Source organism: Brachyistius frenatus, unplaced genomic scaffold, assembly GCF_029030835.1.
Source record: "Brachyistius frenatus isolate BFR_SWC_R1_liver_20210118 unplaced genomic scaffold, ASM2903083v1 Contig_213, whole genome shotgun sequence".
Classification (NCBI taxonomy): domain Eukaryota; kingdom Metazoa; phylum Chordata; class Actinopteri; family Embiotocidae; genus Brachyistius; species Brachyistius frenatus.
In genome coordinates this window covers 129,516-156,994 of record NW_027210812.1, presented here as the reverse complement: position 1 = coordinate 156,994, position 27,479 = coordinate 129,516, and the positions used below count along the sequence as shown (strand labels likewise).

General features: G+C 41.5%; 3 protein-coding genes across 4 annotated transcripts; all 3 read left to right on the top strand.

The window, feature by feature from the left end:
* The first annotated feature begins 4,882 nt into the window (after positions 1-4,882).
* LOC138633261 (growth/differentiation factor 10) lies at positions 4,883-9,722 on the top strand. The gene is made up of 3 exons (XM_069719384.1): positions 4,883-5,352; positions 6,746-7,653; positions 7,992-9,722. Exons 1-3 carry the CDS (start codon positions 5,106-5,108, stop codon positions 8,181-8,183), a joined length of 1,347 nt encoding a protein of 448 aa, XP_069575485.1. The 5' UTR covers positions 4,883-5,105; the 3' UTR covers positions 8,184-9,722.
* A 2,355-nt stretch (positions 9,723-12,077) lies between these two features.
* On the top strand, positions 12,078-15,381 carry gdf2 (growth differentiation factor 2). The gene is made up of 3 exons (XM_069719368.1): positions 12,078-12,170; positions 12,248-12,557; positions 13,369-15,381. Exons 1-3 carry the CDS (start codon positions 12,078-12,080, stop codon positions 14,286-14,288), a joined length of 1,323 nt encoding a protein of 440 aa, XP_069575469.1. The 3' UTR covers positions 14,289-15,381.
* A 3,753-nt stretch (positions 15,382-19,134) lies between these two features.
* Positions 19,135-27,023, top strand: rbp3 (retinol binding protein 3). Of its 2 annotated transcripts, XM_069719356.1 has the most exons (5): positions 19,135-21,796; positions 24,282-24,586; positions 24,852-25,042; positions 25,169-25,311; positions 26,123-27,023. In XM_069719356.1, exons 1-5 carry the CDS (start codon positions 19,135-19,137, stop codon positions 26,446-26,448), a joined length of 3,627 nt encoding a protein of 1,208 aa, XP_069575457.1. In that variant the 3' UTR covers positions 26,449-27,023. The 2 variants fall into 2 exon arrangements, with proteins under 2 accessions (XP_069575457.1, XP_069575458.1); XM_069719357.1 differs by lacking the exon at positions 19,135-21,796 and having other exon boundaries at positions 23,321-24,586.
* Positions 27,024-27,479: the final 456 nt, after the last annotated feature.

The window sequence follows — 27,479 nt, the reverse complement described above, 5'->3', positions numbered from 1 at the left end:
CTGATGAGGAGATAACATCCAGGTGTGTGGCAGGTCATCAACGGCGGGTGGAGTGAAGGTGAAATCAGAAAGGGGAGGAGCTTAGCGCCAAGATGACGGACAACATGAAACAAACACAGACAGACACGTGAGGAAAAGGGGGGAACCGTAAACACAGGGATGGGGAAGGACAATAGCTGACGGATCAGAACACACAGTGAAGTTGACCCACGACCTTTCGGATAAAAAAAAAAAAAAAAATATCATAACCTTATCATTTTATCTGTGTGGACATTTGTTTGAAATTTTCTTCTAATTAGCACATACGTTCTTTAATTATGGCCACAAACATGTTTTGTGGGGTCACAGCGTGACCTTTGACCACCAAAATCAATCAATAAATCTATCAATCAATCAAACTTTATTTGTTTAGCACTTTTCCGACAAGTACATTATAAAACAAAGTGTTATGCAATAAAAAAAAAAAAAAAAGAGTTGCCTTGTGGTGATGCACAAATCCGATGATGATCTGTATGGCTGAAAAGGAGGCAGCTAGCTGGTTAGCTTAGCATGAAGTCTCTAAAGGCAGAGAAACAGCTAGCGTAGCTCGAAGAAAGGAGGTCACTGCACGTAGCTAAAAAAAATCTCCCTGCAAAACCAACTTTACATTTTTATACCCAGTTACTGTACAAATTAAACAAATAAGGCAAAACATTTTAATTTGTAAACTTTAGAGATGTAAGTAGGTGGATTTTTTTTTCCCATTCAGCATGCTGTCTCCTCACTACTCGTCTTGACTAATTTTTGTGTGAATATTATGCAGTGTTTTATAATTTTTTTTGGGGGGAAGGGGGGTAACCTTTACTAAAATATTTATCTCTAAAAATATTTTGTGAACATTCTTGAAACGTCTTTCATAACATTGTCAGATCATTATGCCCGAATTATTTTTCTGTTTTCTGCAGCAAATGTTTTCATGTTACCAGAGTGTTATTATTTTAGAATAGGATAATGTCCTTAAAAACCACTGCATCCTTTCCAGCTGTGTGCTAAGCTTACCGATTCTCGTATTTACTGTACAAATGTTAGATTGGTATCAGCCTTGTAATGTAACACTTGGTGAGAAAGTGAATAAGCCCATTTCCTGAAAAGTCAAACTATTCCTTTACGTAACTGTTACAAAGAAGTAAAACTACAGTTTGGGCCTTTATTGCACTGTTTTATTCATAAAACAAGTTCCAAAAATAACTTCTCCTGGGATATAAAACCTCAAGCCATTTAATATTTGTTCTAAAATGCCTAATAATGACTGTTTTTCTATGTTCGCTCTCTGGTTCTACACTCTCTACTTTGTTTAGCAGCTTTACTGGTAACCAGGCTGACGTGTGTGGGACACAGAGCCTGGACACGGTCCTTTGATCTCTGGCAGCAAATCCACAATAATGAGGTGACTTTATGATCATTGAGAATTTACGCTCATTGGATATAACAGTTTTCAATTCAGTAAATTATGAGCCATGTCCCTCTTAATGTCCGCCCTGACATTTTCTCTACTTCTCCGATGGCAGGCAAGCTGTTAAGTGAGGGGTCTTACAAAGTTTGCTGCGGGTGTGACAAATACTCATAGGGGTTTAAATTACCTTTGAAGTTGTGGCTAATCACTGTGCATGAGGCGGTTCTGGCTCAGTGGCGAGGAGTCAATGTGGAGCCCGGTTCTTTTGGCTGGCAATAAAGTTTGATAGTAGAAAATGTCACAACATCACCGGTAAAGGCTCCTCAGAAGAAATGAGTAAAGTCCTCTGTTTCTTTCCACCAGCGTTCATAGAAAGAGGAGCACAATGTTAACCTTGTAGTCAATGTGAGAAGGCATACATCATGACCTCAAAGGCAGCGGATAAGAAAAGATTAGATTCTGTGATAACAGAATAACATGAGTGAAGTTGATGCCAGAGGGTAGTTTTCTCTCCCTTCAGTCATTGTACTTGAAGAAATCAAGAGTTGACAAAAAAAAAAACACATTAAAAACAGTTTACAGTTAGATTTGGTGATTAAAAAATGTTGGATAGTGGCCTGAATGTTGACCAGGCAACCAAGTCAGAGATTGCAATGAATGAAACATCAGTTCAATCAAGACCAACCACATATATAACTACATGTAGGGAAAGTTCTCCCTGCTGAATAAACAATTTGAAGTCCTCATACCTAAAAAATACCATTTGCCTCTGCCATCCAAAACTAACCACGTTTGTCTTTTCTTCTCTGCCAGCAGGCTTGGTTAAGTCTTGGTAGCTCAATCTACCAGGTTAAGGTTAGAGAAAGATTGTGGTCATTTTGTAAAGAAACCCACCTTCAGCTGTTGGTAACAGACTGAATGTGAACCTTGGTCTCCAATGTCAGAGTCGTGCCCTTTGTGCCCCCATTCATCTTCCCTGACCTCCCTCTTCAGAAGTTTTGTGGCACTATAACAACATGAAGCTACTTTCAGGGCCCCAAATCCCAATGGGCCGATTGGTAATCCAGCCTTGGCTGACTCTCACCTTTGTTTCTGAGTGAAGAGTCCTTATTCGCGTGATCACAAGGCGTTGCTTGTTAGGAAAACTTTAGTTGTTTTAAGTGTTTGATCAAACGATTAAAGCTTTTGTGTTTTTTGTTGTGAGGACAAAAATTGTTTCTGAGTCTTTTTGGTGTGAGAGAACTCATCTTCCTCAATGTTACATCAATTTACTTTGCACAAAAAAACCCTAACTAACCTCATTAAAACCAATTACACAACCCCACGCTGAGTGATAACAGCTTTTGATTACTCCCTGGGAGGAGACTGATGCTATCTGGCTCTTTCATTGAAGCAGCGTGACCTTTAAACACATCAATGTTTTACTGAAGGGGATCCCAGTCCTAGCACAGTCCTTTATCTCTGATGTAGGACACAGTGGTGTCAAAGAGCGCCTTGTGATTCCCCCCCAGGACCAGTAGGAGGTATTTTAATGGCTGGCTGACCCATGGTGGCAATAGCCTGCTGCCATGTCTCTCACAGGGAATCCATTGTGCTGCATCAGAAACGCAGAAGTCCGTCAGTTCTTCTTGTGCTGCTGTCTGCTAAGGTCTGACTAAATGAAGCTGTCAAGCAACACAATGACAGTGTTTCACCTTGAGGCGGGATTTTTTTTTTTTTTGCCTGCCTATCAGTCAGTTGAGTTCCTGTCCTTACGCTCGTCAGTCATCTTGATGAGCGGTCTGGAATAACCATCCTCAGTTCAGTTTACAGGGGTTTGAAGACTTTTTTGATCACTTTATGTTAAGCGGCGGGTTCACTCAAAGTATGGAAAAGTGAAGTATATGTTTTTGCTTGAAGTTCAACTTTTCTGAACTGTGATGAGCAAATTTGTATCTTTGGCAAGCAAACTGTCGTCTATAAAGAACAACAACCAACATATTTTTTTTTTACCAACAACTGCAAGTGTTCATGAGTGTTCTTGGGGTTTCAACCCCTTCAAACTTTTTACCATCTCTGTGCAACTTGGAAGTCTGTCAAGTTGTGGCAGAAATCTCCACTCTGCTTCCACAAGCAAGTGGTCTTGATACTGTTGACCTTTGAAGGAAAGGACGGCTGGAGAGTTTAAAATTTTAGCAGGTGTTGCACCATCCAGGTTTCTTTATCTGCTTTTGTTTGAGAACAAATCAAGCAGCAAACAACAGTGACGTCCCCCATTGGTTTGTGAACTGCGATTACGAAACCTGAAATTCAGATTTTGGCCATCATCATCTTGCTAGCGCAGAGCAGTTTGGAGCCAGAAGTGACCATATTTGGATGTTCTGGGGAGGATCGAACGGTGGATATCTGAGTGCACCACAGGCCTGTCAATCAATCACGTCAAGAACACGGCTTTTTGAGGCTTAATTTCAAACTAATGACAGGATTATTTTCAGGTGGACTGCCAGAAAACGAATTAGAAGGAGTGACTTTAGCCAACAACACAATGATTACTTGTGGTAAAAAAAAAATAATTAGATTTTGTATTTCATGAAGACATTTGAATGGGAGTCTATTGAGCCAGAAGCTTTTTGGAGCTAATGCCAAGTGGCCCCCCGCGGTATTGCAGTTTATGGCCCTTCGCATCAGTCTAATTTTTCCAACCCCGAAGCTACGCTCCCTTTTATATTCAGTCTATGGTATAAACTCTTGATGATGTTGATCCAGTTTAGAGACAGTTATAAGTTAATGATATAAATAACCGAGCAAAGCTTTTTAACAGGATCAGACTGATTATTGTGTTTTTCCCTTCAAAACTTGGAATGAAAAAAGTTAACCACAAACTACAGAGAAAATTTAACTAAGTTCGGTATCTTTAGCATTGATACGTTTCTGTCTATTAGCCAATCATGCATGTAATCAATACATCTAGCTCTGGCCATTTGGCAAGGAAATGTAGATGAATTTTGCTATGCCACTTTCTAGCTTTTTCAGGCTTTCATGGTTGCCTCATGGTGAAAATGCAATCAGTGGGTTTTTGAAGAGTTTTTCCATGATAAAAGCACCACAAAAGAAATTCCAGCCACGTCTGCTATATTGGCATGGAGGCAGAATCACCAGAGATAAATACAGCCAAATAAAACTGAAGCTATTCGCATGGCTACAAACAGAGTTGATTAAGAACTACTACATAGCTGCAAAGAACACAGTAACTTCATACTGTTGATCTTTCTACAAACTTTCTGCTCTAGCCTCACTGAAAGTTTGTAATGTACCACAATGATGCATAACGTCTAACCTTTACTGTAAATGTATCTTCAGTGGAAGTTATTACTGTCTTGAGAAGCTCTACAGTTTGCTGCCAGTCAATCACACGCAGCTCCGGGCTGCATGGCTCTCGTTGGCTGTGCGCTCCGAGGCGTCACCATCAGTCATCCAGCAGCAGCGCCTCATGCATGCATCCTGCCCGGTTCTCCTCCCATTGTAGAAACAGCTGTAGACCGTGAACCGTGGTGTGCGAGTCTGACACGGATTACCTGGATACCGGCTTGGAGTGTGGGTGGGCATCAGCCAGCGAGAAATAGAAAGCGTGCATTTCTTTGACGCACGGACTGAAGTTTCTTTTTGAATGTAATCATCCTCCTCATCTTCAGCCATGGCGAATCGGCTTTTCCGTATCCTGCATCTATTGGTGATTCTGGAGTGCAGCTGGGCTCACCTCGTTTCTGAGGGTCTTGACGGTGCCGATGCCCCACCGGCGGTAGAGGAGCGCGTCTTTACGCAGGACAGCGCGAACCGGGACATGGTCTCCATCAACATGTTCAAAGTGTACGAGAAGTACAGTAAAGAGCCGGAGAGCCAGAGGGAAGGAAACACCGTGAGAAGTTTTAAAGCTGTCCCGAGTGAGTGACTACTATATTTCTTCCACTGACAAAAGGACTGAACATAACCAGGGTATCCAGTCTAAGCAGTTTGGGATTTTAAAACAACAGTGAGAAACAGAACTACAAAAGTGACGTTCAGGTTTTTGGTTTTGTTGACTAATTAAGATTGATTAGGCATTTAATAAACAGACTACATAAGTGAAAAAAAGTAGTTTTCTTTATTTACTTTGAATTTAGACACGCTGTTATTGTGTCCTGATTAAAAAGGTGACATACATATTTGTAATATGTCATAACAACACAAAATAAACAAAAAGCAGTTTTTATTTACAGAAGTAATGAAAAAATGATAACATGCATATATAGGTAATAGATTATATTTATTACTTTTTAAATATTTCCTATTTGTCCTTAGATTAAACGTAATAGTTTATAGAATGTGGAGTGCTTTGTGCTCCCACTGTAAGGCTCATTTTAGAGGATGTGTTAGATTTTTTTTTTTTTTGCACACTTCAAGCACAAAAAGACCTTTTACAGACTGAACATACACTATTAAGACAGAAAGTACGCATTCAACTTGAAAAGTCCAAACACACACCCACAATAGTACCTTGAAAAAAGGTCTGATCTTAATTATTTCATCCTAAACTTCCTGAGTGCAGGTGTTTTGTCAATCACCCAGCCGTCCCCACTCCCCTCTGGGCTAAACGTCTTCACCTCCGTGCTCCGTCAGTGTTGTGATTTACTGAACTGGAGGACTTAAAGCCTCCTAGACTGTTAGTTCCCCGGTAGCTGTAACAGCCTAGGTGTTAGACAAAAGCCTATTATCACACCCAGACACCGGCTGCACTGCAAATAGCCTCAGAGGAGCTCTTTCTCCTATAAGCATTTCCATATGCCTACACGACAGACCTACTGGACCGACCCAATGTTTGTCTTTCAGGCTGCGGTGGAAGTGCAGGAGACAAGGTTGAACTTCAAGAGTATAGCTATCTAGGATGAGGTTTTTGTTCATGCATGAGGCAGGCACTTAATATTTTCCATGCTGCTACTGCTGCTTATGTCAGTCAGATGTATTGAGCAAGATTTGGCAGATGATAGACTGGAAGCTGGTATTCACTTCAGTCAAATGTGCCAGAATGAAGCGATAAAGAAGAAAAAAAAGAGAGGGGAAAAGGTTCAAGGCAGCAACGTGATCTCTTCACTCGTCTTTATTGTTCATTTCAGAGAGAGCTGCTCCCTCAGGGCTTCTTAACATTATATCTGTATGATTGAACTAGAAAGCATCACTGTTTATGAATTCCGGTCCAAAGCTGTAATGAATTTAGGAAAAGCACTGAAGACAGGATTAAAATAATCTTTTAACCTTTTCATTTCTATTCTAACTGTATTTTTAAAAAAAATTCCCCAGGAATCTCACAGGGCAAAGAAGTGTTCCAGTTCAACCTGTCCTCCATCCAAAACTCCGAGTTCGTCCTCTCCGCCTCTTTCCACTTTCTCCACAAGCGGCCCCGCCACCACCAGAGGCCGTGGCGTTTCCGAAGGCCTCGCCACCCATCCGGAGGCTTCCAGCATCCTCATCCTCCCTCCTCCCAGCTCCTCTTCTATGGATCATCCCCAAACTCTGTTTTTGCAACACCACTGGGAAACATAACTCTGGCTCCTTTCAAGAAAGGCTCTTGGCAAACAAAGGATGTAACTGCAGTGGTGAAACATGCCAGGGATGTCAAAGAGCTCGTGGTCACAGTGGAGTTTGATATGGGGTTTGGGGCGGCTCGCATGCAGCAGCGGAGTCCTCCTGGCCAAGAGCGCCTCTCTCCAGCCAATCTGCCGTATATGTTGATATACGCTGACGATCAAGCTATTGATGAGCCGAACAGCGTGTCCCTTTCGCTCCAGAGATATGGGCCTTCCGCGATAGGGGAGGAAACGTCTGTCTCAGCTTCAGCTTCAAGGATCCGAAGGGAGCTTCATCTCCAGATCCAAACCAACGACATCCCAGAGGTCCAGTTCAACACCTTGAAGAACCACGAACTGTGGCAGAACACGTATTTCCCAGCAAAAGCCAAAACTGCGGTCAAACCGGGAAGGAAACAGGGCCAAGTGAGCGGCGGGGGTCTGAGTAAGCCCCAAGTGCTGAGCTTTGATGAGAGGACAATGAAGAAGGCCAGGAGGAGACAGTGGAGCGAGCCCAGGGTTTGCTCCAGGCGCTATCTCAGGGTGGACTTCACCGACATCGGCTGGAGCGAGTGGGTGTTGGCGCCGAAGTCCTTCGATGCCTACTACTGCGCAGGGACCTGTGGATTCCCCATACCAAAGGTGAGCCACAGAAAACTTGGACTTAACATCACAAGAAGGTTGTTTTGCAATCATCTGTTGAGGGGGGGAACGTTTCTCATAGTTTTAAACATGTACGTTCAAGCATGATGTAATTAAATCAGAACTAGTTTGGAAGCCAATCGCGGTCAAAAATGCAACGTACACAAGTGTGATGTTAAAACGTGACGTCTTTTCCTAAAAAGCAGGCACATAAAAACCCCAAAGAGAACATGAAAAATGTTCAATATTCGCCTTTATTTCAAGGCGTTCGAGAAGAAGTCGTTCTCGTTCAATCGCTGTAGTATTAATTCACTTTTGCCCACTTCTCCCTTCCTCAGCTGGCGCGTCCGTCCAATCACGCCACCATCCAGAGCATCGTCAGAGCCGTGGGAATCGTCCCCGGCGTCCCTGAACCGTGCTGCGTTCCAGACAAGATGCGTCCCCTCAGCGTTCTCTTCCTCGACCCGAGCAGGAACATGGTGCTGAAGGTTTACCCCGGCATGTCTGTGGACACATGCGCCTGTCGGTAGGGAAGGACCCACGCGGGCCACCGGAAGCCGTGATCAATGAAGATGAGAGACAGTGAGGACGACGTCAATGTAGACTCGTCATGTTGCAGGAAGGCACATGTCAGATGGAAGGAAAGTTGTGCTGAGACCCAGTTAGGACAACCGAGAGTCTGAATGACTTTTTTCTGAACTCTTGGACTTGTTTGGTCTCTGCCATGATTGGACGCTGCCTTAAGTTTTTCCTGCTTTTCTAATAATTTTCATAGATGTCTTTTCGTCCGCTTTCATTCATTTTCTCCACTCTTTCAAAATGAGGAAGTGCCCTTAAAGAAACCTGTGTTTGTTATTCTCTGTGTTGACTAGCTGGATGGTGAAAGGTTTAGGACAGAGCTCCTACAGGCAGATCAAGCTTCCATTGATCCTTAATAAGCTTTTTCAGTCTTTTTTTTTTGCTCCTTTTTTTTTTTTTTTTTTTTACATTGGAATGATTGATTAGGTGATTTTGCCTGTTTTGGTTTTAGTTGGACTTGATTTGCTTTGGTGTAAGTATGGACTCAGACTGAACGGGACCTGGTTTTGGAATCTGCTCAGACTTCTAAAAAACAACCTGTGACCTTTTAGGCTCTGGTTTGATGAGCTTCAACTTGTCATGAAATTTAAGGTGTCTGCTGCTTACCTTCATCTTTCATATTCTCACGTGAAGTTTGGTCAAATTGATAAACTACACACTGAAGGAGAGTTTTGGACAGAGGCTGCATGGCAGCATGTCCACTTTCTAATAAATCAACCCTCGTCATGTAAATAGAGTCGTTACTAATGCAAACTAAGTGGTACTTATTCTTGAGGGATGTGGCACTCTGAGTGACCTATTGAACTGTTTATATCATGCATGAGCGGTCATATCTTCCTTAAACTATATTTCAATGGTTATTTGTTTATATCTTGTATATAATGAGTGTATGTTGTCACGCTGAGTGTTTGAGTGGCAGCACGTTTCCGCTGCCTCCTACATCGCAGAGTAAAAAACGGTGTGTTGCTGCCACCTGCTGTGCATTTTGTGAAAGTTGAAGGGACTTCAAACTTTAAAAATTCTTGTACTTCCTGTGGCTATTCAGTATTTCCCTTTAATATTCAAATATTGTTTATCCTAAATTGTATGTACAGTTTTTGATATGTACAGTAATGGCGGTTGATTTCCATGGTTACTAAAAATAAGATATGTATGTATCCACTTTTATAACTCTATGGCTAAAGTGTAATTAAATAGTAATATGATGTGTGTTTACCAGATCAATTGCATAATGTATGCTTGGTGTGGAAATAAACTGAATTGTACATACATTCAAAGACACTTGTTAACTTAGGTTTCATAAAAAAGCATAGTGTGTACATTTGAGATATAAATTACTGTATTTCACATATACTTTAGATGATTTTACATTAGGTTACAGTTTATTTAAAGTATCTGATATCTTGTTTTATTGATGTATCATGATAATCTTGATTGTTTTTATAATTAAATTAGATTTTGGATAGTAAAATGTGTCTGATTATCCTGAAGGTGTTTCTTCTTTGAACAAAGCTACTCAAATTTAAAATCAAATGAAATAATTTGTTTGAATGATCATTTTAGTTAGTTCTTTGTATATAGGCAGCAATGACATGGAAAACTTAAAGCTGCAAAGATCAATATTTTAATACCAGCAATGGAATCAGATGATTATGTGTCATATGACAGGAGTCACTTGAAGCAACAAACAGAGAATTATATCCAAACTTCATTCCATCTTAACTCTATTAAGCATTTTAGAGACTTTTAGCGAATTGTTTTGTTTTCATGGTCCACAACTTACATTTTTTTCAATCTTCTCTGTGTCTAACAAGTTTTAAAAAAAAATACAGACCCTCCATCAAAAGTTGTTGTATGTTTGTTTGATGTGTGCTAACACTTCACCAATATCAACTTTATAAGGTGATAATATGATAAAGAAAGTAAAATGCGGCAGAAACATTTGAATACTAATACTAATTTCTTGACTGGAAAACTTGGACAAAACATTGGCATGTTGGCATAATGCCAGTAGTGCTAATCAGGCACAGACAATTGGCTAAATTCCCATATCATTAAGTTGTTTTTACGACATATTTCTCACCCGGTTATTCAGACAACACAACAGATCTTTTTCAGTCCACTTTTTCCTCAGTGTTTGTTTTCCTCCTGCATGCCTACATTATTTGCTGTAACCATGCCAGTACATTTTGTCGTCGCCTTTCATCGCTGATAGACTCCATAGAGAGGAACTCTTAAAACCATGAAAGGGCTTCAATGAAAGCATTTTTATGAAACCCAGCATGAACCGAGTAGTCACTGCATGAGTGAAAGACAGAAATTCCAAGATAGGCCGGACTCAGGCCAATGTCCCGAGACATACTGGCTTGTGGTTCGGACTCAAAACTCCCACAGGAACGCAGGGTAAAGTCCCGCTATCCCATCAACCAACTCAGACCATCGTGTCTTTGTTCGACTTGCCAGTGGTGTGAAATAATCTCTGCTCTCAGATTTTATAGTTTCCCTGTGTAAAGTTAATGAACACTTTACCATGTGTTGTTCTTAGGAACACTTTGCATTGTGGCTGTTCTTTGAAGAAAAGATATTCTCAAACATTTTAAAGAATGAAGTACTATGTGTCAAACTAAATTTCCCAAGTGACACTTCCCAACAATTTTTTCATTCAACAAAATCCCCTGATTTAACCATGTAATACCGTCAGAAAGGCGACATAACAACAACATAAAGAAACTGTTTCAAAGTCGAAGAATACATTTACATCTCTTGCTAGAAGTGGCGCCACTTGTCGGTTAATCTGCCAACTCTGATGTTTCTTCAGCATTGAAAGGTTCGTCTGACCTGTCAGGTCACGTTGCCCCGTCATAATTACAGCCGTTCCACTTCCTAGAACCGACGACCAAGGAGTCGTAACGCGACTGCATCAACTTAACGTGAACGTTGTAGCATGGCAGACCTGACGTCTCATCACCCTACATTGCTTAGAGCTTTATTTCTGAAATATCTAAATGATTAACAACTTATTTTTACATCATTCCAATGTGATTTCTATATATAATAACTGTTGGCTATAATAAAATAAAATATAATGACATTTCTTTTGTATTTGGGCCAAGTCAGAGGGCAGTTGTTAACTTCTTCAGCAACCTCCAGGTGGAGCCTTGTGTGTCATCAGTTGTACTCGGACCACAGTTTGGGAATCACAAGTTTAGAAGAATCCAGAAGTGCACTGTAAGTGATGTATTCTTGTTTCTCGTTTGCTGGGAAGCTATTTTAAGGTAAAACATGCCAGATTTAGCTACGTGTTGAGATTATTCTCGGCAGATAGCAGTAGGTGTACGGGAAGGCAGGACTGGTTGCATCCTGCTACCATTGACTCAAAATACAGACCATTATCTTTTCTAGGGCTAGGGATTTCTAGGGAAGGAAAACAAGGGTCTTGTGCTCTGTAATCTGTATTTGTTACCACTCTAAAACTACCGTCGTCTCTACTAAACAACACCTGATAAAATGCTAATGTTACTGGAGATTTCATAATTCAGAGGGTTTTCATAACAAACCTGGCAGCTGCATTTTCAGGATGACGTTTCACCAAGGCAATGTCTTTTGGCTGGTCTCAATATGAGGTCACAGTTTCACCCTCAAACTTGGAAAAGTCATTTTATGGAAATGTCTGCCTGTCAGTAACCCCGCATTTTTCAGCGCCTCCCTGATTATCGCCTTCAAATGTTTACAGAGTCTTCATTAGCAGCCAGCCCTCTAATGATAACAAAGCTTTAAAGAAGGCATCAACGGCAGTGATAAGCACTATTTTGGTTGACAAAAGTCCCCCTGTTTACTCTGGGAGCATGGGAGCGGACATCAGGACTGTGTTCCTTGCATTGGGGAGCTCCATTTTCAAACTTTGCCACCGCAAAGTCTGTTTTCAAGCCGGGCAGAAGGTGAAGTTTGTGCCAGCTCAGTGGCCTAGAAAAAACCTTATCTCAAAATGCAGACCTCCAGATCCTTCCTGTTCCAGGTGTGTTTGAGTCTGGTGGTTTCTATCAGCTCCTGCAACTGTAAGCCTCTCAGCAATGACATCCCAAGTGAGGACTTCTACTCACAGCTGTCAGAAGACCTTGTGGAGGAGGAAGACGTAGACCTGCATCTGGAAAACCTCCTGGGAACCATGAAGGAGGGTTTTCTGAGGCAACTCAACCTGTCAGATGTTCCTCAGGAGCACAGCAAGATATTCCCTCCTCAGTTCATGATGGAGCTGTACAACAACTACACCTCGGACAGCTTGGCAGTCCCTCAGTCCGATGTCATACGAAGCTTCACTGTCCAAGGTACATGAACAGGGTTTAACGGGACATGAGAGAGGTACATTGTGAAATAATCTTCGTTGGAGGGAGACTTTTCTGGGTAATAAAGATAACTCTTAACCTTTTTCCTTAAAAATCCCAGAGAATCAATTCACATAATTTTCTAAATCCTTCCCTGACAAATGCCAAGTTTTGTTGTTTATGAAGTTGATTCATGGCAGTTTATGTTACCCATATTTAATATAATCGAGAAAAAAACTGTTGAAAATTAGCATTTTCTTGGCACATTTTTTTTTTTTACTTTAATTGTTCACTTTTTTAAAAAGGAATTGATGTCTACTCATAACCTTTCATCACTATGGTCAAAAGTTGTTGTTTTTTTCTGTAGACCTAAATATTTAAAATTCTTCAGTAATTTTGGGGTTCCTGTCCTGTTAATCACTTTTCACATGCAAGGCACCAAAGTATCCTAGCACTTCTTTCATTGATAATTTGGTAAATCATTGTTCAATAATAGTTTAATTTCTACTTTAAAAGATGAGAGAAATAATCATGTCAGCTTCCTCAGCTGTTTAAACTGTCTGTGTTGGCTTTGGAACTAGTTTTAGTAACTTCCTACGCAGATGTTGAACCAATGAAATACCATCAGACGAAAACATGAATGCTAACGCTAACGCTAACCTATCCACTGGGTAACAGTAATATTGAGGAGCTGCCGAAGCAGAAAATTAAGTTAGACTTCAATTTCTTCTTCACCAAATAAGTACACACCAAATATCAAAGCTCAGCTGCCATTTCAGATAAATAATCTGATCTTTTCTCATTTCTCCAACAGATATCACACTTTCTGTGACAAATGGCTCAAAGTCAAAGCACAGGTTGCAGTTCAATGTCAGCATCCCCAGCCACGAAAAGATCACGACTGCTGAGCTACAGCTCCTCTTCCTCCCGGGTGACAGGTCGAAGGTCCCCTCCCACATTTTCAAGGCCACCGTCAAAGTTTATGAAGCTGGTTTCAACAATTTCACATCCACGACCCAACTACTGGTCGGCAAAGAGGTGACGGGTTCGCAGAGCACATGGGCAACGTTTGATGTGACCACCGCGATTCAAAGCTGGATCAAGTCGGGACGTGGCGCAAATGTCTTTGAAGTGGTGGTGGATAAGAAGGGCTGTGGGGCTTCTGATAATGGAGAGGAAGGAGTCAGCTGTATAAATATGAGCGTGTCCGTTGGAGATAACAATTCAGCAGCTTTAATAGTCTTCTCAGATGACCTTGGCAACAGGAGGAGGGAGACAAAGAAGGAACTAAGAGAAATGATCCTTCACGAAGAGGAAACTATTCTTCACTCGGGGGCCGACTGGAACAGAGGAAACCAACTTCCAAACGAGATCCCGGAGGCTCAGCACCCACGGAGAAAGAAAAGAAAGGCAGAGAGGCAATACTGCCAGCGAACCTCGCTGAAGGTCAGCTTTAAAGATATCGGCTGGGACAGCTGGATCGTGGCGCCTCCAGAATATGATGCCTTTGAATGTCGAGGCCTGTGTCACCACCCGCTGACGGATGAATCGACCCCGTCAAAACACGCACTCATCCAGACTCTGATGAACATCAGGGACCCAAAGAGGGCCAACATGGCGTGCTGTGTTCCCATCAAACTGGACCCCATCACAGTCATGTATCAGGAGAATGGACGCCTCACCATAAGATACCTGTATGAGGAGATGAAGGTGGCAGAGTGTGGCTGCAGGTAGTCAGAGAGGGCTGGTCTGTTGTTTGTGGCAGCAAAGGCGGTTCTACATTTTTTATTCAGTTCAGTCCAATGTTCACAAGCGCATGTAACAACCTCCATTGCCCAACAGGTAGTGCGAGCCCGAGAGGAAACATGGATACCTACAAGGTTTTCTTTTCAAAATGTTCCTCATCAGGACGGCACATCAGTGACATAAAAGTCTGAAGATTTCCTCTAATCTCAATTTATATTTTGAGCGTCAACAACAATACAATTTTCCTGTTTTAAAAAGCATTTATGAGCCACCACCGAATCATTATTCATGGTCATTCAGAAAAGTATAAAAATTATGCCGACTTGGTTCAAAAAGCGTAGCTGATGATGGAGGGGAGAAGAGGACTGGAGGGAGGTTTCAGGCCTTGCCCATACTAATAAGGATATTTTACAAAATGAACATTTTCCTAAATTTTTTCGTGTCTCATCCACACGCAAACAGCGTTTTAGGTCACTAAAATTGAGACTATTTATTATTTCATACGTTGACACCAGCAAGCAGAAAGCCAAAGCAAACAGACACATTTTGCATATCGTATTTAATTCTCATTATGTGTAAATAAATAGATATCCCTTCCTGTGTCTTTGTTTACTGTTTCAACTTTGAGATTAATAAAAGTATATTATTTGTATGTAGTACATAATTTAAAACAGAACAAAAGTATGTAAAAAGTAAAGTCAGAAAATAAGATTATAAAAGTCCATTCATCTTTAATTATTGTTATTATAACTAGTAGAAAGATTTATTTGACTTTGTAGAAGAGTATCATTGGTAATTATAAGCTGGTAAAACATATAAATCGACTTTTAATCACAACTCATCTGCAGACAGTATCTTCATGTAAATCTGTATATTACTATTGTAAGTGTAATTTGTTAATATGGATATATATCTAGAAGTAGTCTGTAAATTACTGCTATACTGCTGATGTTGCATCAATAAGTGAATTTGTGTTTAACTACTACACAGGGTGACAGAAGTAAACTCCTAATGTTGATATATCTGTATTTGAACCTTTTAATAAAAAAATTAGTTCAATCAAAAGTGATTGAAAAAATGTGCCAGGTTTTTCTGTCATATGTTTCATGATGTCAACATTTTGTTTCTGATAGCTTTCAAACTCTCAAATAAAAACAATTCTTGAGGAAAATCTGAAGTTTAAGTTTTAGTTATTCAATGAATTAGTAATCTTATCTACTCAGCTCAAACTACGTTCACTGCATTTGGTCAACTTTTTGCATGTCACAACACAAGTTCACAAACTATCCCTGTGACTGATCACTGTCAGCAAGCTTTGTGTGGAGTCGGTGATGTGATGTCCCACCTGTCATTAGGTGGAAATGAAAACAGCTGTGCATCACTGAGTGTGTTCATGTGGACTTAAACATCCCAGTTATTATCAGGTTTTTGAAGTATCCCGTTTTTGTGTTTGAAAACCTTTTTTTTTTCCAATTGAAAAAACCTGGATAAACCCTTTTCTTGGTTTTGAGAAACCCAAAGTGTACTAGCTTGAGTACCCTGAAGGAAACCAAGATACAGTTGCACAGGTATGTATATCTTATCCTGGCATCTAACGTGCGGTTTTAACAAAGAGACATAACAGAAACACAAACAATGCTGGCAATGAAAGCCTCTTACTTTTGGAGCAGTGAAGAAACAGTTTTGTGTTTCGGTAATGAAATAATGAAATATACAGTACATACCTCCGATTGTTATACTCGAGTTCATATTTCATTATCTGATGCTATAAATGTATGTTGTCATGTTTAACAGCTGTGGTGCTGAGGGGATCTAATTAAAATAGTGACCAAAGCACCAGTGGACTTCCGCCCGCGAGTTCTACATAGAAATGTTGAGGTTGTGTTGCTTTTCTTAACCGTGTGATTTATTGTTGTTTGTTTCGAACCACAGGAGTTGTTCTGTAGTAAACTGGACTTTCAAATATTCTTCAGGATCAGTGGGATCTTTTTTGTAAAGGTGCGCTGAGACCACAAAATATATTTATTTCTGTGTCGTCAGGAAGGAGGGTTGAGAAGTCGTCAGTCGTGGCCACAGAGGCACCATGTGCTCTGATTAACGCCCAGAAGCCCCCATAGCACTCAATTCTGACATGCTAGACTTTTTGTAGGGCTGTCGTGCGGTGTCCCAAAATCTGCATCGCAATTATGTCACGCTACAAGGCCCGCTCAACATTCCTGCCATTCATATTCGTGGCCGACATGGGAAATTTGTAGGCAATGTCTTAATTGTGTCAAAATCGGGCTGAATTTGTGTCGTCTGAACCTGGCTTATATCACGTTTTGAAGGTTAACTTAATCAGTAAGTTTGGGCCAATATGGTAGCTAGGAGCTAAGAGCACAACAATCATAGGAGGAAAATGACTTGATATATCGCTAGCTGGCCAGACAACAGGTAATAATATTTTTTTTTAACCAGAAAATGATAAGCGTACAGTGAATTACATTATTCCAGTCAAACAAAGTGCTTTCACATATGTTCAGTTTTCATGACGCAGTAATGCTCACTGTCAGCTTTGTAAATATTCGAGGTCAGCGACACAGCCTTATCAGAGCTGAACCTCCAGTGTCAGGACCAATGAGGGGACAAGTTTATGGAAACACTTGCTGGGGTAGCACTAAATTGTTCTTGTCTTAAAATAGCAACAGTATCAGGGCCAGTAACTGAGAAAAAAACTGGCTCAGATTTTGCCTCATGATATCCGGTTCTTTCCAATCATCAACAGTTTGTCACAACAAAGCTTGTTTATATCTCTGTTGATGTTGGTTTTTTTTTTTATTTATATTTTAAGATATTGATAAGAACAGCATTTGGGGGCCAAATTGAGAAAGGCATGGACATTGGTCAACTCATTCATTTCGTAATTCGTGAACATGGTGTCTGTGGTGACCAGATTCCAACAAACCAAATTTAGGGCAAAGAGTATGTTTGTGTGGGACAACATGGGACATGTTACCAATGCTGAGAGGTGTTGATGTCCATCCAACTTAGAAAATAAATACACGCAATATGCTATGCAGGTTACATGTTAGAGCTTTAGTATAAGAAGGACTAAATAAGAACTTTTCTATGCTAAGTAAATTCAGAAATTGTAAAAGGAAGCTAAATTTTCTCAGTAAGTGCTCCTTTGCGGTCTGCTCAATGTGGTAAATGCAAGTTATTTATAACCGACCTCAAACAGACCCATGATAAAAGCCTTGCCTGCTTTCTTCACAGCTTTTGAAAAATAATTTAAAAAAAAAGGATTCTACAAAAGCATTTGTCCTGCAGCACAGACATTTGAAAACTAGAGCATATAAGTTACCTGAAGAGGTGGAGCTGGGAATGGCATTACACACCAGTTGACTGAATTTCGAGTACACTTTGAACGAGCCAGATTTGCCATCGTTAGCTCATTAAACATTTAATAATATCGCATTACATGTTATTTTGCACATACAAACACCATAGCAACATGTCCACAGATAGAATTTGGACTCTGCTTTGTGTAAAACTAATTTGATTAGCCATCTGGGGTTTCGAGGTCGGTGTTGATGAGCCTTTTTCCGAGTCAGAAATCCAACTTTCCGGAGCGTTCCAGTCAAAATTTCCAACTGGGAACTTTCAAATTCCAACTTTCCAGTTTAAATGAAAATCAGCATTAGAATCTATCTCACTGAGATAACTACTGTCACTTCATTCCTTCATTCGGCACTCCAACTGTTTCACAATTTAAGCATATTAACACTCCGGGGATTTTAATATCAAGCACTGAAGTAATCTGTATTTTTGTTACACGAGTGTTTCAAAGGTCTTGATTGGCATCCCGGGGTTTGGCAGTGGGGATTATATTGTGTAAGGTGTGAGGCAGCATTAAAGGTTAAGAGGCTAAGATTAGCTGAGCACCACCTAGCATTTGGAAGGAGGTGGAGCCTGGCTGTTTTAGGTCTGCAGAATTGTCTGGATCATGGTCATCTGGAGTCCTGCTCTTAAGCCAGTGTTGATGTCAGGTTCAATACAGAGTTTGAATTAAAAGGAAAGGACGGAAGCTTGACAACTATCAATCAACCCTTGGTTTCTATATCCAGAAAATGACTGTACTTTTTTTTTTTTTTTTTTTTTTCATTTCTGATCCCGCGTGAGTTTTAAGAGGGCTTTGCCACGTGTTCGCAAACCGTGTAATCATGTCAGCATTGGAGCGACCCAGACATGACCCCTAAAGCTACCAACAGCACCAAATTACTCCACCATAAGCTTTCATAAGAGGCGAGGGAGAGAGAGTGAGTGGGAGGGAAGAGAAAGTGGGAGAGTTTGTGATCAAGCTTTCGCACTGATCAGTCCACCCTAATTCCATACCCGTCCACCAAAATGTGTTGCATCTAAAATAACATTTTAGGTGGTATAAGGTATTACATATTGAATTTAGCAAATGATGGCGACTGTAATTCAAGCTCAAATAAGACTACAGTGTAATGTAGGTAACTGTAAACTGTGCCGGATAAATGAAAGATACAAAGCACTTTTCCAAGTACCAGAATCCACATTTGTTGCATTTGTTTGGTAAGAAACTGCACCTCCCATTTACCAATTTTTACTCTGTCTGTTATTGTCAGCTGGCTGAAGCACCACAGATAATGCGATTAAAGGTTTACTGGGAACAAAAGCCTCTTATGTTGATGTTGCTGTCCCCAAAAAAAATCTGTGACAATGACATATTCCCTCCTACAAAACCCGTCTCCGGACAGACAAATAAACTAAACACATCTCAGCGAAACGGTAGACGGAGTGCTCCATTTTCCACCAGAAGACATTGATGATGGCCCAACACACACCACCGCTGCTACTGATGCTTCTACTATGTACTGTGTTTGTCAGCTCATCATTCCAACCAGCTCTGGTATTAGAAATGGCCAAGATTCTTCAGGAAAACTACTGCCTTCCCGAGAAGCTGTTCGGGATGCAGGAGGCCATCCAACAAGCCATCAACAGCGGAGAAATCCAGCAGATTTCAGACAGGAAGACACTGGCAGCTGTGCTCACGGTTGGAGTACAAGGAGCCCTGAACGATCCACGGCTGACTGTGTCATACGAGCCCGATTTCGTCCCAGTGATGCCACCAATGCTGCCGTCTCTCCCGAAAGAGCAACTGATCAGGCTAGTGAGAAACTCTTTCAAGATAGATATCCTGGAAAACAATGTCGGCTATTTGCGGATAGATCGGATCATTGGGGAAAACACAGCGGCGAAGCTCGGCTCTCTGCTGCAGGACAACATCTGGGACAAAGTTGCTCAGACATCCTCACTAATCTTTGACCTGAGGTACAGCACAGCTGGAGAGCTGTCTGGAGTTCCTTTCATAATCTCCTATTTTTCAGACCCTGAGTCGCTCATTCATATCGACACCGTATATGACAGGCCTTCCAACACAACCAAGGAATTGTGGACTATGTCAACAATAATGGGGAAAAGGTATGGAAAGAAGAAGGATGTGATTATTTTGACCAGTAAACGTACCATGGGGGCTGCTGAGGAAGTGGCATACACACTGAAAAACCTTAAGAGAGCCATCACAGTTGGGGAAAGGTCTGTTGGCGGGTCAGTTAAAGTCCAAAAAATCAGGATTGCTCAGTCAGATTTTTATATAACAGTTCCTGTGGCAAGATCTGTAAATCCAATCACAGGCCAGAGCTGGGAAGTGAGTGGCGTTTCCCCGACAGTCAATGTCATCGCCAAGGAGGCAGTAATGAAAGCCAAATCACTTCTGGGTATCAGGAAAGCCATCCCAAAAGTTGTGCAAAGTGTTTCCGACATAATCAGAAGTTTGTACGCTTTCACTGACAGAGTTCCTGCTCTTCTTCAACATTTACAATCTGTGGACTTGTTCTCTGTTGTATCTGAAGAGGACCTAGCAGTCAGACTCAACCAGGCCCTCCAGACTGTGTCCGAAGATCCACGACTGATTATCAAGTACGTGCAAGATCATGTAGAGGAGGACCCTGATCTTTATAAAGTTCCAGACGAACCCGGATTATTAGGGGCATACATTGATAGAGTCTTCAAAGTGGATGTTCTCCCAGGCAACACTGGCTTTCTCCGCTTTGACAAATTTGTCGAGTCATCTGCAGTGACTAAACTAGAAGAGCTCATGGCTAAAAAGGTATGGGAACCCCTCCAAGATACCGATAACCTAATTATTGATCTTCGCTATAACACAGGTGGATCCTCTACCTCTCTAGCCCATATTTTATCTTACCTGCACGACGCCTCCTACAAGCATCACTTTTTCACAATATATGACCGAATTCAGAACACAACAACAGAACACGACTCTCTGCCCAAAATCACAGGCCCGACGTACGGCTCTAAGCGTGGGGTTTACGTGTTAACCAGCTACTACACAGCAAGCGCCGGTGAAGAGTTTGCTTACCTCATACAGTCCTTACATCGGGGCACAGTCATTGGGGAAATTACATCTGGTAACCTGATGCACTCTAAGACCTTTCAAATAGAAGGGACAGATATTGCCATCACTGTCCCTTTCATCAACTTTATAGACAATAATGGGGAATTCTGGCTAGGAGGCGGTGTGGTCCCTGATGCCATTGTGCTCGCAGAGGAAGCTGTGGACCACGTTCATGTGATTGCAGAGTTTCACAGAGGCCTCCGGGCCCTCATGGTGGGGACTGGGGAGCTGTTAAAAAAGCACTACGCTACCCGTGAAGTCGCACTGCAGGTTAACAAGGTGCTTTTAAATAAATGGGCTGAGGGATTATACTGGTCAGTGGTGGACTTTGAATCCTTGGCATCTCAGTTGACAGCAGATCTCCAAGAGACTTCAGGTGATGAGCGCCTCCATGTTTTCTATTGCGATGTCGAGTCTGAGTCAATTCACGAAGCTCCAAAAATCCCCACAGCAGAAGAAGCCGGATTTATAATCGATACTCTGTTTAAAATTGAACTTTTACCAGGTAACATTGGCTACCTCAGGTTTGATTTGATGGCGGACATAGAAGTGGTGAAAGCCATCGGGCCTCAACTCATTAAATTAGTGTGGAGCAAGATAGTAAACACAGATGCCCTCATAATTGATATGAGGTACAACACCGGTGGTTATTCAACAGCAATTCCCCTCTTGTGCACCTATTTCTTTGACGCTGAGCCCGTGCGACATCTTTACACCGTTTTCGACCGCACGACAAACACCATGACAGAAGTCATGACATTGCCTCGTGTGAGCGGTCAAAGATATGGATCCTCCAAGGACCTCTTCATTCTCACTAGTCATATGACCGGATCAGCGGCCGAAGTGTTCACTCGAACAATGAAGTACCTTAATCGGGCCACAGTTATCGGGGAACCAACAATTGGAGGGTCTTTATCAAGTGGAACGTATCAGATCGGGGACAGCGTCCTGTACGCTTCCATCCCTAACCAGGTGGTTTTGAGTGCTGTCACTGGGAAAGCGTGGAGCTTTTCAGGCGTTGAGCCTCATGTTATTGCGCAGGCAACTGATGCTCTTCCTGTAGCGCAGAGAATCATAGCAACAAGGCTGTTGAAGAGAGTGCAAGGGAAGTAATGTTGTAGTCCACTTTCCTTTGAAAAATATTAGTTGTTGCGTATTTAACCACCTCGTCAAAGTTCTTAGTTGTGGCATGTGAGGCCTTATCATCGGTATTTGTGAATAAATCCATTGAACCTCAGTATCCCAATGCTTTTCTGTTAGTTTGACTAGAAAGGAGGTCACTTTGTATTACAGAGCTGTAATCACATTATAATTTTGATGTTCTTTGGTTTAGAGGTTTAGTGTCACATGTACTGTTTTGGAGGCCTTTCCACACAAATTCAGTCATGGTAGAAAAACATTATATTACATTTTGCAACATGTGTAACATTCAACACAAAATGTTAGCCCAGTAGTCCAGTAAAGAGGGATTTAATGGATATCTCAATACTGGCTGAAAATCCTTCACATTACAATAACCTCATTTCAGCGTGTACAGTTAGTCTTTTTAATTAAAAAAACTTTTAATTATGATGAACCAAATACCAAGTTTTCTAACAGCAAACTACACAGCACTTTAAGCTTTGTAAACTTTGTTCTCTCACTTTATCCCCCCCCCACACACACACACACACACACACACACACACACACACACACACACACACACACACACACACACACACACACACACACACTTTTTTTTTAAATTTTATTTCTGTAATGTTCTTTTTTCTGTTTTACTTCACTTTTTTCTGTCTGATTTCCACAGTAAGGTACATGTTCTGTTGACCCCTTCATGTCTTTCCTCTTTTGTTTTGTACTTTTGTCCAGTTTGCTGTAATGATGTCGAAGCTGTTCTTCTACTTTACCAGCAGATGGAGCAAGTACCCAACAAACCTAAACTGGATCTCCCGTTTCACTTCTCTGTTGAGCTGAACTGCTACTAAACATGTACCATTTATGAAACAATAAAGAACTGTGAATGATTTAAAAAAAAAATTTTTTTAAAAATCCCTTTTTTGACCATGAAGAAATTATTGAGTGTGGTACATATGAGATGAGTTTGTTTTGGCAGTGTGAGTTATTTGAACATTTTCATCTTCAAAGATATGGCCTAAAATTCACTTAACGCATCAATGGCACCATTTACATACTGACACTGAGGGTCTTTGCAAACACTGTAACTGATTTACCCAGGTGGAGTGAATATTTTCACCATCTTTTCAAGATATTTCTCTGTTACAAAACTGACCTATCTACAGTAACACATTTAGCTTGAAATAACTTTAAGTTTAAGTTTAAAAAACCATGTATAAATTTAAGACCAGTATTTTCGGCAATACCTTCTTGTTACTACACCGTCTTGGCTAGGTTGTTATTGCATTACAGAGGCACTCAGGATAATGCGATTAGAGGTTTATTGCGGACTAAATCCTCTTATGTGTGTGCTTACAGAAACCTTGCAACCAAAACAGTGCCATTTGACAAAGAACCTCTTTGGAGAAGGAAGTTCAGCTCAACAACTTCCACTTTCCAGCTACTCATTTTTTGTCTGACTACACTGGGCAAAAATGGCGAAGTCTCTCTTTCTGGTGGCATCTCTGCTAGTTTTGGGAAATGTTGTCTTTATCCATGCCTCGTTTCCCCCCAGCCTTATTGTAGATATTGCAAAGATTGTCATGGACAACTACTGCTCACCAGAGAAGCTGATGGGGATGAAGGAGGCAATTGAATCTTCAAGCAGCAACACTGAGGTTCTCAACATCCCAGACGCTGAATCCTTGGCTAATGTCCTCACCGCTGGAGTCCAGACCACGGTCACTGATCCGCGCCTGAAGATCACCTATGACCCAGCATACGTTCCTGTGGTTCCCCCACAGATGCCTCCCCTGCCCCCAGAGCAGCTCGTCGCCGTCCTCCAGACCTCCATCAAGCTCGACATCCTGGAGGGAAACATTGGCTACCTGAGGATTGATCATATCATTGGGGAGGAGGTCGCTGAGAGGGTTGGCTCGCTGCTTTTAGAGCTCATCTGGAATAAAATCCTGCCCACTTCAGCGCTGATCTTTGACTTGCGCTACACTGGCAGTGGGGACATCTCAGGACTCCCCTACATTGTGTCTTACTTCACGGAAGCAGAGCCTCAGATCCACATTGACAGCGTTTATGACCGGCCCTCAAACACCACCACAAAGCTGTTATCGATGACAACACTGCTGGGGCACAGATATGGCCTAACCAAACCCCTGATCATCCTCACCAGCAAAAATACCAAAGGTATTGCCGAAGATGTTGCGTACAGCCTCAAGCACCTGAAGAGGGCCACCATTGTTGGTGAGAAGACCGCCGGGGGTTCAATAAAAATTGATACAATCAAAGTGGGCGAAACCGACTTCTACGTTACAGTGCCAACTGCAAAGTCCATCAACCCCATCACTGGCACGACCTGGGAGGTCACAGGTGTGACACCGGATGTGGAGGTTAATGCCGAGGATGCCCTCGCCACCGCTATCAAGATTGTCAACCTCCGTGCCCAAGTTCCAGCCATCATTGAGGGATCAGCAACTCTGATTGCTGACAACTACGCCTTTGAAAATGTTGGGGCACATGTGGCAGCAAAGCTGAAAGAGCATCTGGCAAATGGTAAGTACAGCATGGTCGTCAGCAAGGATGATCTGGAAGCAAAGCTGTCCTCTGATCTGCAGACCCTTTCTGGGGACAAGCTCCTTAAGACCGCCATCAAAACCCCAGCTTTGCCTCCTATGGTAAGACCCTGGTAGTTCCTTTTTTGACAAATGATCTGGTATTTAAAACAACTTTTTTTTTTACATATTTAAAGTCAGATTTGCAGAGATGTTATTGTAGTACACTAAATAAAAAGGTATCGTCAATGGAGTATAGGATATAAATTCAATTCATTTGGAAGAATTATCGGTGCAAAATTGTAATTTAATGATTATTTATTTTGAGTAAGACATATTAGGGATCCTTATATACAAACGCTGAGTTGGTGCATTTTCATCTCCCCAGGAATATTCTCCAGAGATGTATATTGAGCTGATCAAAGTCTCCTTCCACACCGACATATTCGAAAACAACATTGGCTACCTGCGTTTTGACATGTTCGGAGACTTCGAGGAGGTCAAGGGCATCGCCCAGATTATTATTGAGCATGTGTGGAACAAAGTTGTCAACACTGATGCCATGATTGTCGATCTCAGGTGGGTAATCCTGCTCACAGCACAAAGCTTCTATTCAAAACTCTGTGTTCCATTTTGGTATACAAATCTTCCCCTGAAGCTGCTGAGCAAACAATGACTTACCATGTTCTCTAAATGGATTTGCAGGAACAACATTGGTGGCCCAACAACAGCTATCGCAGGCTTCTGCTCTTACTTCTTTGATGCCGACAAGCAGATTATGCTGGACAAGCTGTACGACAGAACATCTGGTACCACCAAAGAGCTCCAAACTCTGCCTAAGCTCACTGGTAAATAAAAAGAAAATCAAGTCACTGTATTTATTTCATTGTGTGCAGTTAGCAGCTAACTGGTAAACATAGTGAAGCATTTATTGGCGAGACGTATTCCAGTCAAAATTTGGTGAAGACCAAAAACATAGCTAGAAGCAGAGATAATTTACATCCACCTGGTGGCCAAAGACATGATCCGTAATCAACGTGAAATTTAGCAAGTTTCGCCAATCAACTTAAAAGGTAGTACATGTTTTTACAGCATGTTTCTGTAACGCCCAAGTGGCCAAAAATCAGTCTTATGCAGGTTCAAGAATACAAGAACATAAAAAAGTAAAGTGCCTCAAGTTTAGGCACCAAAATACACCTGGATAGGTTCAGGAAAAAAAAATCATAATTTTAGTCAAAATAAATAATTATTTGTAACTGTGTTACGCACATCATGTAAGCTACGTAAGTTAGATATAAGAGGTTATGTACCTTGTTCTCCTGGGTGGAAATACTGAAAACACTTGTGGACTTTCCCACATTTTGTGCTTTCTCACATGACCTTTTACCCTGTCATACATGCGTGTACCTGGACGAGACAAAAAGTGACACTGACAGGGTATCTTCTAGTGGACTGATGGGTGTATTACATGCTTACATGCATGATACCATGTTGCGTACTAATACCTTCATCCGTACCCAATCCTTCATCATTCACTTGCTACCGTCTTCACTTATCCTATTTAAACTCGACCCTTTTCACTATCCTCAAATCACTTTGCTCCGTCATCTCTCTGACATTTTTCACCTTGTTCTGTCACCATCGTATCCTCCTCTTCAGGCGCGAGGTACGGCTCCAAGAAGAGCCTCATCATCCTGACCAGCGGAGTGACCGCAGGTGCTGCGGAGGAGTTTGTTTACATCATGAAGAAGCTGGGCCGCGCTATGATTGTCGGAGGGACCACCGCTGGGGCCTCCCACCCACCCAAGACCTTCCGGGTTGGCGAGACCGACGTCTTCCTCAGCATTTCCACCGTCCACTCCGACACCACCGCTGGGCCGGCCTGGGAGGGAGCCGGCATCACACCTCACATTCCCGTCCCAGCTGACGCTGCCCTCGAGACCGCCAAGGCCATCTTCAACAAGCACGTTGCGGGCCAGAAGTAAACTCTGTCCTGAACTGAGCCAAGGGAGGAAATCAGCAGTCACTTTTTCTTTGGCAGCCAAATGGTTTCAAGAATCTAGCCTTGTTTGAAAAGTTAACAATCTACAGTAGTTTGAGAACAAAGTGTAATCTGTTATTCATCCTCTCAATACCCAAGCCTTCTTAGTCTGTAATATAGAGCAGAAGGTTTCTGTAGTTTTTAATTTCTGTCAAATGTTACTCTGACTGTTGAAGGTTTTGAGAATGAACGGCGCTGAAACGCTGATGCGATCCTTTTGTGAAGTATGAATATATATGTGTGTCAAAGATAAGTTGCAACATTAAAACAACTTGAAAAATTGGCATTTTTGAAAAGTCAAATACAAAAGAGCGGAAATACGTTGAGTCAACACTTATAGATGCTTCCAAACAATGTTGGAGATTCAGAAGTGGAACCTCTGTAAAGAGATTGATTTGTTACTCTGGAATGGAAATCATCGCACCACGGTCACTGTACTGAGGATAGAAAATGCTGTATGTCCATTATGCAGTTAATGCAATCTACTTGGGTTGTATCAATTCCAGTGGTAAGACAATAAAAAAAGACAATAGAAATACAAAATTGAGTGTGTGTTGGTCTTGTATTTTACAGCATCGGAGACAAGAAATCAGCTACAAAAACCTTTTTAAGAATGTATTGTGCAAGTGCTGCTAGTTTAGAGATGTTTTGGTTTAGTTTACCAGGGCATGTAACATTTGGCATCTTTTAAACTCTTACACCACTCGTCTCCGTTGTTCAATAGCTAAAACGTTTACTCACTAAAGAGTACAAATATGACCTTTTACAGTGTGTACATTTGCAGTACAATAAACATCCACTAAAAGGCATGTTATGCAACTTTTCAAATTTAGTGTTTTGTCAGTGACAGTGCAATTTTGAAGCTTACACTGTGTTTAAAGGCAATTATGTGAAGGGGTGCAGGAACATGTTCGTCTGGTTTCAGTGGTTTGGGTTTGGAGTTACAGCATATCGTTCATCACAGCAGAAAATACG